Source organism: Ochotona curzoniae, unplaced genomic scaffold, assembly GCF_017591425.1.
Source record: "Ochotona curzoniae isolate NIBS_2020 unplaced genomic scaffold, NIBS_Ocur_1.0 scaffold_4505, whole genome shotgun sequence".
NCBI classification, from domain to species: domain Eukaryota; kingdom Metazoa; phylum Chordata; class Mammalia; order Lagomorpha; family Ochotonidae; genus Ochotona; species Ochotona curzoniae.
This window is the reverse complement of record NW_024467118.1, coordinates 53,080,404-53,093,122: the sequence shown is the minus strand read 5'-3', so window position 1 is coordinate 53,093,122 and position 12,719 is coordinate 53,080,404. Positions and strand designations below refer to the sequence as shown.

Below are 12,719 nucleotides of genomic sequence, written 5' to 3'. Positions count from 1 at the left end.
GAAGAGAGATCAGCTATCTTTTCTAAGACTGGTATGGTAATCAGTTGCATATCCTAGATTCCCAGCTCTCCATTCAAGCCTCTCTGTCTGGTCCGGAAGACTGGTTAAGCGCAAGGACTCTGCAATCATGCCCATCTGGGTTCAAATAGTAAGTCTGACTTTTACCAGACACTGACCTTAAGCAAGTCATTTAACTTCCCAGTGCATCTGTCAAGTAGAGCTTTTGTCCCTACATTCTATATTTGATGAAATTAAAAGAGATAATATAAAACACTTAGAAAAATTCTAAGCTCACTTAGAAGTGTGTAGCAAATACTTGTGCCAGCTTGTCTTTTCTGCAAATCTTTACTCCTTCTCTTCTTCAATGTTTTCATCACTATTTTGTGAGGTCTGCTATACTTAATGAAATGGGCATAGTTAGCAACGGCCTTTTGTTATGAACAGAGGAAGCAGATTGTTTTCTCCAAAAGAATTCTTCTTTCAGCAAAGCAACAATCTGTGTAGGCAGCAACGTTCTTACTCATAGTCTGTCTGGGTGCATGGGGTAGATAGATGTAAAAGTTGTATGTAAAAGTGAATAAAATATGGTTCCTGTCTTCCAATATTCATATTTAAGATGTGTGGCTGTGATTTTCTCTTCCGGAGGCATGATTCCTATGGTGCAAAGTTCAGGCTATGTAAGAACAGTAAATAGAATTGGTGCATGATGAAAAGTTTGCAGCCAGAAGAACCTCCAGGCATCTTGGTAGGTAACCCTCCATGTCAGGCTATCTTGTAATTGACCTCCCCTGGGAAGGAAAAGTCCATTAGATGTCCTATAAAATAGTTTCTGTAGAAACTAAGGAGGTGTGCCTTTTGCAGCATTGTTGTCAAGGGGTAATAATCCTAAACTCCCCTCAAAGGCCTTCAGATAAGATGAACACTTTATCATGAATTCCCTTCCCCTCTATAATTACTTATCATACTGTAAGCTTGGTGAAAGCAGTGATTCTATTTTCGTTGCAGGTTCTCCACAGGATACGGGACATAGGCATGGAGAGAATGCTCATACATAATCCTTTGAACAAAAAGCAGTTTTCCCCTGTCATGCTTGCAAGGAAATAGCGCACTAAAGGGAATCACTATAATCGTATTTTCAGATGGCATAATGTAACAATACCCACCATAGGACATTAGCAATGCTTGTGATGTACTTAATGCAGTGATCATCTAAGACAGTGATAGGACTCACTAAGCTTTCTCAGTCATATTTTGCTGCAAGTCTAGGAGAGTTTTTCTTGGTCAAGTTGAGTTTAGTGGGCTCAGTTGGATATATACATAAAGACAATGAATTTGCTCAGAACACAACAGAATCACTGTGATTATCTATCATGTATTTACTTCCTGATTTCAGGACCAAGTATGAAGCAATTAGGCAATCTGACAGAGAGCTAAACAATACAGCAATCAAAAATAAAAGAACCCATCAGGACAGATGCTTGCTGGTTTGAACATTTTTGTTGCCATTTATCAACACAATGGCAACCTGAAAACCTAAACGGATCAGTTTGTCACCCCAGCAACTTCATCTATCTCTTTTTCATGAAACTGGATAATGCGTATTTGTGTAAATCAGCAAGTAGTAAACTAACCCTCACTAAAAGTCTCAAAGAAGCTTTGCAATTGTATCTGCTCACGGCATTAACAATATTTGAAAACCTTCAAATCCCTCTATTTCATACATCCACAGTTCAGAAAGAGCTGCAAAAAATACTCCCAAGATGAAGCTTTGTGTAGCAGGTCGCAATCCAGACAGAACTGTTACAGTTGAGTTGTAAAGTTCTGACAATTGCAGTTTGTAATGGAGGAGCTGACACACCCTTGACAATAGTAGTTCTGAGGACTGATTTAATACTGATTATTTCCTCTGCTTATTATATTAATGGATCATTGTTAAGGTCTGCTGAGTGTAAACAGAAGGAATTTTCTGAATTAAATTTTCTTCCTGATGGTACTTTCAAAGGCATACCAAAAACCAACCCACCTAACATATGGAAAATCTTTTAAAATAGTTTAAAAAGTGCTTACCGATTAAAGCTTCATGCATTATTTCTTAAGCATGATGATGTAAAGTTCAGGCTGGTGTCAAATTTATGATTTTCTAATATAACTTGGGCTAGTCAATACATTGATCAAGAGTGGAAAACACTCTTTTGAACAGCACAGATAACTTAAGTTATAATTAGGCCATGGAATACATTCCTCACTTTCAAACTGCAGGAGAGTATTTGATTTCCAGCCAAGAGTAACCTGGCAATCATGTTATTGTTATTGTCTTTCTCATTTTTTAAGAGCAACAAAAGTTCATGTACTCTATCCTTTTCTCTGTGTTCTATATCTTCTTTCAACATATTGCTTTCAAGATTGCAACACAGAGGAAAATAACTTGAAACATATTTCCTGCCTAAAATACAGAGTGGTTCTGACAGCCATAATAAAATCTTGTCTACTCTAGCTAATATTTACATTCAAAATTTTTGAGTTTAAGCTATATTCCAGTCAAGAACTACGTAAGAAACTTCATCCATTTTTCCTTGATTCAAATGTGTTTATATTTCTTGTATCTTAAAAAAAGATACTCTGAAATTTATCCTATCTGAAGATAATTTTCAGTTCTTTTTCATGTGTGATTTACAGTTATTCTGCTAGATAGCATTTGCAATCTAATGCATAGGTGATACTACATCGGCTGGAGAACTGTTCCATCTGGTGACTACAACTAACATGTAACTGCCCAAAAATCAATGCTCCTCAGTAGGTATATTATGTTGCTCCTGGTTATGCTGATGAAAGTCTTCACATCTCCCCCAAAACACACTGCACACACACACCCCCACAGTAAGCAAACAGAAGCCACTCTTCCCCCACATGACTGCATGATGATGTATTCACATCCTCAAGACAGCCTCAAGACAGATGATGAAGTATTCACTATTACCATACCTACTGGACCTGGAACGCCTGGTGGGCCACTCTGTCCAATGGGGCCTCTGTCTCCTTTCTCACCTGGGGGTCCAGGAGGGCCTTTAAAAAAAGTCACAATTATGTATCAAAACTGTAAAGTACAGGTAAAATTGATTTTTCATTTATCAAGGCAGTTCTGTTTCTGTAAAACAGAATGGTTATGACTGACTTTCCTGAACAGAGGAAGACTCTGCAGTGTCCTCTAATCAAGAAGAAAGTCCCAAATTAAACAGCCTGAAGTTGTATGGATTATTTACATGTTCACAACATGAAATAATATGTTGAGTACACATCATGTGGGAAGCACGTCTATGGGAATTATAAGAGCAACACAATTCACACTTTGGAAACAACGTAAATTCTTGCTGTAAAAACTCACTGGAAACTCAGATATTTAACAAGGAAGTGAAGATTCTTGTGGGTGGCAAAGGCTTGAAAAGAATGCTTGGGGGACCTAGAATTTAAGCAAGCTCTTTGAAGAGAAAGTGGAATGAGGAGTAAGAGAAATCTGTGAATGTGGGAGAGTCAAAGAGAAAGGCAACACGTCAGAGCGAATGCAAGAACATCTTACCAAATGAAGTACTAAGTAGAGATCTAAATCAACATAAAGAGTGTAAAATAAGATGAAGAGATTGCAGGGAAAGGTGAGTGATTGCACTTCCCCACATGGCCTCTGAATGTGAGAATGAATAATGACTTTATTTGATTTGAGGTCCTGCAAAGCAGAAATATGATGATCACTTCTTTATGGTTCACTGGTTAATTGCTTAGTGGCCAACAATATAGTTTGTAGGATGATTACATAAAAAAACATATAGAGCCAAAATACAGACACATGCACATACAGAAGCAAGACATTTTAATGGGTACTCTTTCAGAAGGATGGAATCTTGCATTTTATTATTCCTTATGATTTTCTAGAATTTTATATTTTCTATTATAAGTTGTTTCTTTGATAATAAAAATACAATAAAGTATTACTGTTTATTATTACATGCAAAGATAAAGGGGCAGTATGCCATTCAGAAAAGTGATGATATCATAAATGATTAAACCAACACTGTAGCTTGAAAAATTAGGTGGATCTGATAAAGAGAAATGAAGAGAAATAAAGAAGGATGTCAAAAGAAATGAAAAAATGGATGGAATATACTTATCCATGTGATAATCTTTATATGACTTCTTAAAATTCTTCAGGTATTTACATGGTACTCTGTTTAAAATGTATAACAAATACCCCTTAATCCAAGCATACCAAATACAGCTGTGTGTTCCCCTTGGTATCTCTACCTGAGCAAACCATAGCAATTGAGAATGCCTCTTCTAATGTTTATTTTGCTGGAAAAGCAGTCACATAAGCGTAAAGAAGCTCTTCTATCCTGAGATTCTCACCACAGCTGGGACGGGATCAGGCTAAAAGTAGCAGCAGAGACCTCAATGCAGGATTCTCACGTGGCTGACAAGGATCACAGGACTTGAAATGTCCTCCTCTGCTTTGCAGAATGTTTAGAACATCTGTTTGTGTTTGAAAATGTTTCCATCTTATTCTACATTGCATCAAACTTTACTTCTTCCTTTTAAAATATAAAAGAAGCTTAAAATCCCTGCTTAAGGTGAAGGAAAGAATATGTGTTCTACATACTCCATGCAGAAGAAGCAACTGAAGAATTGATTGATCTATCGTTAGTTTGGAGAGTTCAAAATGATCTCTAATTATTAGTTAGGCAGGGGAAAGATTCCAGAAGCTTGAAAAACAATTGACAAGTTGGATTCAAAGATATGCAGAGAACTTAGTACTTATTGAAGATTTATATTTTGAGGGACATTAAAGGTATTGTCAATGAGAAATCATTAGACCTTAAGAGATTTAATTTGATTTATCTTCTCTATTCAAAGGGTTCTATTCTTATCACATCTACATTTGATCCTAAGAAATGTCTTTCTCTGTGTATTTGTAGTGAAACTAAGCTCAAAATCTATTCATTGCAAACTACAGAATTCAAAATACTAAATCCCTGAATTTATCAGTACATTTTTAATTGGTCATTTTCTGAAACCCAAGACATTTTACCTTGAATTAAAGTGATATTTCTCAATGTCTGTGAATGTTCCCAATCCTTCAGTCTGAGATCATTAGTGATGTTATTTAGTACTTTCACTTCTCCTTTTATTTCCTGTTCCAAACGAGCTTGTTCTTGTTTCACAGACATAATTTCTGCTGATGCATTGTGCACACGCTCCTTTAATTTGCTGATTTCCTGTGAAAATTAAGTAACCATCCACAACCAAACTATCAAGAGTGTAAGTTAAGCAACCATGGAGAGGCAGGCATTAAAAAAATAAGCACGACAGAGATTTTATGGAATATGAACATGGGAGTTGGAAATATTTTAAAATAACAAGTCATACACAAAGCATTCCACTTTGGACTAAAAAGCCTAACTTTTTGCATCTATAAGCACCCTGCCCAAGTCAGTTGAGCTTATCTAAGGTGTGTTTCTATTTCCAAATACATAGTTATAAAAAAAAATAAGAGCTTGTTACATGGTTTTTAATTTATGTGAAGTAAAGTTTCTTTATAGTATACTTACAACAGAATTATATGTGGATTTGTAAGTTTCTTAGAAAAATCATAGCAATAAAATTTAATATGATTCTCAGTGGTAATGAAAAGTATGCATAGATTTTAATGTTAAAATATATTAAATTAACAATATTTTGCTTATATACATAAATACATATATCTTCATCTACATATACATGTGAAAGAAATCATTGTTATTGTATTCTGAAAAATGCTCTTAATTTTTACTCAATAATTTATTAAGTGTACTTACCTACTAAATAGAGATGAACTCATTTTCAATACTATAGTAGAAATCTATTATTTTCACATAATCTACAGATTTCTATTCAGATATTTAAGGTACATACAATTTTACCATTTTAAATAATTTTGTGATTAACATCACTTTTTATAAACTCATGTATTCATACTTGTGCTTTCATAGGGTACTTTTCTGGGAATGGATTTGATCAATTACAGTTTTGTTTGGTCAGTAGTAACACACTTTCCTCCAATGATATGCTTCCATTTTGGCCATCACTCTCTACACTCCCAAGCCTACCCCTTGCACCCAAATACTGAGTAACATCAATATATTTAATTTGAGGAGTATGAGCAAGTGAATAAGAAATCATCATGACAATTCACTCTTCAAATTATACTGAAGTTAAATTACCCAGCCATCAAGTCTCTGATTTATTTATTTTTTTGCTTTGCTTTTAGCCCATTATCTGTCATTGTAACATACTTTATGCCCCCATGTTTTCCATTTATATGTGGATACAAACCAGTGGTCTATAATTCCTTAATGTGGGGCTTACAACAAAGTTATGCTGTCTTGAAACAGACTGGAGATGCTGTGGTGAGAGAGTCATACACAGGAGATTGCAAAGCCTTTCAAGATGGTGAACACGCTAATTTATCTAGATTTACCTCTTCGAAGTCATTATAATCAGGCACAGAGGCTCCTCTCAATTGTGCCTAAGTCCATACACATCTTTGCTCTAGATTAGCATTTTTCTACCATACTTCCTTCCTTCTTCACTGTCACCTCAGGCACAGCATTATATATCTAATAAAGATGAGATGGCGAACATGGATGCTTGAGGGACATCAATAAATTAAAAAAACTCCACTTGACTTAATTTAGAGAGCTCCAGATTGTTCCAGTTAGGTCAGGTAGTTTCAAGCAAGACAGTGCAATGATTAGGAGACAAGCAAGGGATTTTAGAACCTGAGGACCTGGAATGATCCATATTTTTCATACCTACAGCTCAGATGGGCTTTTCATTCCATTCTTTCAAAACTGCCCGTGGTGCCCACATTGTCCAAGTTTATTGGGAGGAGGTAAAATAAGTTTCTTTTTTTAAAATGCTATATAATACCTAGGCACACCCTCCATTTACTATTTAGAAAAAGAGCTTGATAGTTTGTAATCTCAATTTTCTGTAAACAATGGAGAGGTAAATTCCACCCAATCTTTCTTTTAGATCCTCTTTTCCTTGGTAAATATTATGCAGGTATCACATAAAAATCTTTTCTTCAAACAACATTTACTGATTCCAGTATTCATGTTAGAAGCAGGGGTGTGGAATGGAAGCAGAATGTGAAAGCTGGTTTTGGGCTGCGTTTCACCAACAGACTCTCCTTATTTAAATTATAAAATGCCATTGTCTTCAGATACCTTAAGATAAAGATGAAGCAAAAACTCCACAATTTTGAGTTATTGAATCACTCAAGTCATTGATACATCCTTTCTTATCCTGTTCAGACCTTTCTGTATATAATTTAGTCAGTCTTCCTCTGATGCTACAACATCAGGGATTTATCCTTGTCTTACATGTGGTGTCAATTCTTAAAAATCACTTGTAATAGTTTATCTTGATAGAAAATAATCTCATTTTAAAAAGAATGAATTCAAGAAAACTATAGTACAGTGATGCCTATATCAGATAGCAAATGTTACATTTTTATAATCTTAACATGATTTAGGATCCTAGGTCTTAGATATTTTGTGAAATGAAGATTTTTTTTTCCACATAGGTACTGAAATTTTAGCCAATTATTTATTTGTGTGAGAAAAAAAAATGTAACTGCTTAACAAAAATGTGACTCAAAAAATTAATGATTTATTTCTAATTCCTTTTCATCAATACAATGTTACCCAGGTCTTAACCACAGGAAAGTCAGGAGAACGCAGGAAATTATATCCTATTGGCCAAACTCAACTCAGAATTTGATTTTGTGAAGAAGTATTGTATCACACCCTGACTCCTTTGTCTATAGCTACATTCAAACTACTGTTACAGCTTTGAATAGTTGAGCCAGAAAGCTCACAACAGCCCACATTTCCATCTTGTTCACTACACAGAAAATTTTGTTGACAACTATTGTGTCACTCTCTTGGCCATAATATAAGGGGATATCCCATTCTATATTCTTCAGCCTGACAGCAGTAGTGCTTTCCTCAGTGCTATTTTTCCTCAATCTTTACATAATATCTTACTTTGCAGGAAGTAAGATAGGAAGTTTAATATCTCTTTGATTCTAAGATGCTTTATTCTATAATGATCCTATCATAGTGAGAAATACACATTATTCAAAATGCAATTCTTTCTATATAGTTATCTGTACATATAAAATTTATAATTCTAGGAGAGGCAAAACAGACTATTTCAAAATTTAAATTTTGTGTGGTATCCATGTAAATGAGGTCACTTTCCTTTGATGATGAAGAAGCTATGCCTACCTCTGCAGTTAAGATAATCTCAGAGTGATGAATGGTTTAGACAGTCCAAGAAAGTACTTTAGTAGTAGTTACAAAGTAAAAACATGTTAAGAGAGTCTTTAGCAAATGGAAAAAATATTGATTCATTGTTGGGAATCTAGAGGAGGTACTAGGTAAACCCATTTGATACCTTTGGCAAGACTTACAGAGGAACAACAGTACATATGACAATATTGAAATGGATCATGGCACTATTGTGCTACCTAAATAGAAAGGATCTAAACGGTTTAAATTCTGACTTTCCAGTACAAACATTCTTACCTCTTGTTCTTCATGTGCAATCTCTTGGATTTTGCCATTCAGTGTTTCTGTGTAGAGGTGCAAATTAAGCAGTGTCATATTCAGATTTATTAAGGAACTAGAGATTTCATCTATCGCCTTCCCATGTCCCTGGACTGAGGAAACCAAGGTACTTAGTTGGAAAAGAACATCATTAAGCCTTTGATCAGTTGTCGCACTGAAATTTTGAAAATGCTCTAAATCTATGAGATTTTCTTCAGTATCTGAGATATATTGAATTCTTTTCTCCATGTTGTTAATGTGTTCCATAACAATTTGTTGAAACTTCATTTCATCTTCACTGTCATTTCCTTTTCCCATGAGAGTAGAAGAGATACCATCTGCATTAATTGAACCAACTGTGCAATTCTTCATTTCCCATCTCAGGAGTTGAGCTGAATGTTTAAGCAAAAATAAAACAAGTTATGGCTCATATCCATAAATGCATCGTTCATTCTATTCTTTATCATCCCATTTTTTATCCCATTTTATTACAACATTTCAAATGCCAGCTTAAATCATGTATTTATTTTAAATGCACACTGTGTGAATCACACTAAATATATCGTGGAGAAGCAAATTCTTTACCTGTCTCAGTTTATATTTGAGTTTGTTACATGGTTATGTCATTCTTTTTGAACAGTTACCTATATGAATCTTTCTGAATTTGCCAGTTAGAAAAAATTTTATAGAATATGAAATGTATTCTAACCTATTTCATGCAACTGTTTTTAGAATAAAACTGCTTAATGCAGTTCAGAATATTAAAGGTATTATAACCTATTCCATAGAACTATTGTTAAAATGAGATAAGGCTTAACACAGATTCTAAAGTAATTGTGTCAAATGTCCAAGCCATGATTATGATGATAAAAACATGGATGGTAAGCAGCAGTAGCAGTGTCATCTTCTATATGAAAAACTGCCAATTTGTGTCCCTTATTCAGCTAAGGGAAATGACGTTTTCAGCTTATATAAGCCCAACTCACAGTGAGTACAGTAGGCAATTGGGAAAGTAAGTTTTCTATGCAAAAATAGCTTTTAAAACTGTATAGATCAGAAAACATATATTCATAGTAGGAAATTCAAATAACATGAATAACTACAAGAAATTAATTCACCAGGCATCTTATCACCTCATATTAGACTCTAAAATTTTGGTGCCAAACCCAGCCCTCTTTTTCTAATGGAACATTATTATTACAAAATAACGATCATGCTTTACATGTAGTCTGGCAACTAATTTTTTTAATTTATTGCTATATCATAAATGTTTTTTCATATTGTTTTGTATTTTTTGTATAAAACTAATTTAATCACTACAGTGTATTCTAAATTTAGATCTTATGGGTTGAGCTAATAAAATTGCTACATTTCATTTGTTCATTTTCAGTAATACAGTCAACATTTTCATGAATAAGCTTATGATTATTTATTTCCCAAGGGAAACAATTCTATCAAATGGAATTGTGGGGATATACTAAACTGCTGATACATATTTTCAAAGAGGCATGTGTCCTATAAGTAAGCTAGTCTTCTGAAATAATCCAGAACAATCTGTATTAAAGCTTCAAAAAATATAAGGTGTGAACCTTAACTTCCCAAGTTAAAATATTACATAATTATACACAACAACAACAAAAAAACTGTCAGACATCATGTTAGCACAAATCACTGATGAATATGATTTTATCAGTTATCCATACATCTCTTCATCTTTTTATATTTTCGTCTGAAAAATATTAGTCAAATTCATATTAGGCTGACCACATATAATCTTGGAAACATGACATGAATTTAAAAAAAAAGAATAACCATGATTCAACTAAATCTTAAAATTTTTAAAAAGTTTCAGTTAATAAAACACTTTAAATAGAATTTTTATGTATCATATTTTACTTTACTCATCCAGCATACCTGCCAATATGAATAACTTTTAAAACTTTAGGAGTACATATTAACTATATGCATATGTTTATGATGACAAATGAAGATAAGTATTGTATTTTGGTACCTTTTTCAGAATTATTCTGGTCTACAACTTAAAGTTGGGATGAGCTACTAAATCATGTTATTAAGACATAGGAACCCATGAGATCTGCTCCATATTGTGCCAAGTTTCATACGGATGTGAACTTAGAAAACCGAACCATTTTCAGCTTCTCCTTAATCCTACTAGGTTTCTATTCTACTTTTAAGAAATAAACCACTTCAGGTTATTCACTATCAATCTAACTATAGATCTTGACTTGATAGTATTTTCTAAAAGCGCAGGGATTTTTGAGTTAGAGTTTGAATTTCTTGCTTCCTGCCATCTGCATCCTACCTGGGCTTTGTGGGGCCTACATTCCTTGGGATTGACTCTGCAGGCCATGGTTTGTGAAGAACACTGAAATTTTCCCAGATAATTACAGTCTTCGTTAGGGAGCTCAACCCCAAAAAGTACTGCTCAGCTCCTCATCTCTAACAACAGACAAGCATCTAAATAGATGGTATAGGGATCACCTCCATTCGTTAGGAGGCTGGTTGGCTGATGCCAGACACATCATGTTCTTTCATGGCTGTAGATATTTGTGTGCTCTGGTGAATATGGTGATTCGGTGAGGTTTCTGGTGGTTTTTAATGGCTAGAACATGAACTAATTTTCACCTCTGGGAAATATTTTTCTAATCTAAATTTTGGCAACTGTTATTTTTACTGGTTCATGATATTTTGTTACAAAATTCCAGTTAAACATAAGACAGTAGAGTACAGAATTAGGATTCCAAAGTCACACTGAAAACACTAGCTCCAATACAGAGACTCAGTACTTATATGTGGGTAATAAGGATAATGAGTCCATGTACTTAGAGGATGATTGTAAAATTATATTAAAATAATCTGGGAAAATTTCATTGCCAAGTGTCTGAACATAGTAAATACTCATAAGATGATAGCAACTAGGACAAGCGTTGTTTGTATTAGCATTTCTTTCTTAGTAAAGGGTTCATTCTGTCTTGAAAACAAATTTTATATGGCTCCTGGGAGAGGAAGTTGGCCCTGTGCTCAGGAGCATTTTCTTGCTGAAATGATTAGTATGTACATAAAAATGTTACTTATTCCCAGCCTACTTTTAAAACAGCACATGGCCAGATATTTTACAAGCCAAAGAGAAGAGTAGCGCTACAAGGCATATAAATTCAAACGCCAATCAGAATTCATCAAACTCAGAAAAAAATGATGCTAGGAAAATATTTACATATTTGCTTGAGGTATGTGTCATCCTTGGAAATACTCCAATCTATCCCAGTTGAAGTTAAATAAGCTCTCAAAAGAAATGTGTACCTGGAGACTATCACATTGAGACCAAGCCACATATTCTAATATTTTTTTCTTTGACAGGAACCTATCTAGTTAACTTTAAAGATGTTTTAAATTATAGCCCTATGAAATATGTGGCTGCATAAACCAGAAGAATATTAATGAGATACAGGCCATTATTTTTCAAGATCTCTTCCCTTTGAAGACTTATGGAAATATATCTTTCCGCTCTCGGTATTATGAGTAGGTTTTTCAGAAAAAGACTTCTCTTTTGTTTTTTTGTATTATAGCTATTGTTAATGTAATTGTTTGTATTTGTCTTTGCACTGACAACTAAAATACTTATGAAATTTGTAGCCCACCACTAGGAGTATATGGGACTTTAGAGTATAATATATATTTGAAACTATCTAGTCTTTTTCATTTTACTTTCACATGTCTATATTCCTCTTATTCCTTTCTATTCAAATTTATCCTATTTTTAAACGCATCACTAACTTTCCAGATTTTTTAACTTAATAAATTTGAGAAACATTGTGTGGCATGAAACTTCTCTTATGGAGGTCATATATAGAAAACACTGAATACTTTGTGCTGTCACAGTAAGTGATTCACGAGTGAGTTGCCAAGACTCAGAGCCCTCAAACACTGTACCTGCCAGTATGGCGATGACGGGGATGAGAACCGCAAACACCAGGAGATACAGGGCAATCAGTGCAGCTTTGAAGGATTTCAGTTTTTCTTGAAGTGGAGGACCATTTTTAGGATCTGTGAAAACAAGCA

At 34.3% G+C, this 12,719-nt stretch overlaps 1 protein-coding gene across 5 annotated transcripts in view; it reads right to left on the bottom strand.

Moving 5' to 3' along the window:
• MSR1 (macrophage scavenger receptor 1) overlaps nt 1-12,719 on the bottom strand; it is a 57,666-nt gene that overhangs the window by 32,354 nt on the left and 12,593 nt on the right. For all 5 annotated transcript variants that reach the window (XM_040966299.1, XM_040966298.1, XM_040966301.1 and 2 more), the window contains 4 exons: nt 12,591-12,704; nt 8,619-9,031; nt 5,075-5,261; nt 2,983-3,063 (listed from right to left, as the gene is read on the bottom strand). In XM_040966299.1, coding sequence (XP_040822233.1) covers nt 2,983-3,063; nt 5,075-5,261; nt 8,619-9,031; nt 12,591-12,704 — 795 coding nt within the window. The remainder of the gene's footprint in view (nt 1-2,982; nt 3,064-5,074; nt 5,262-8,618; nt 9,032-12,590; nt 12,705-12,719) is intronic.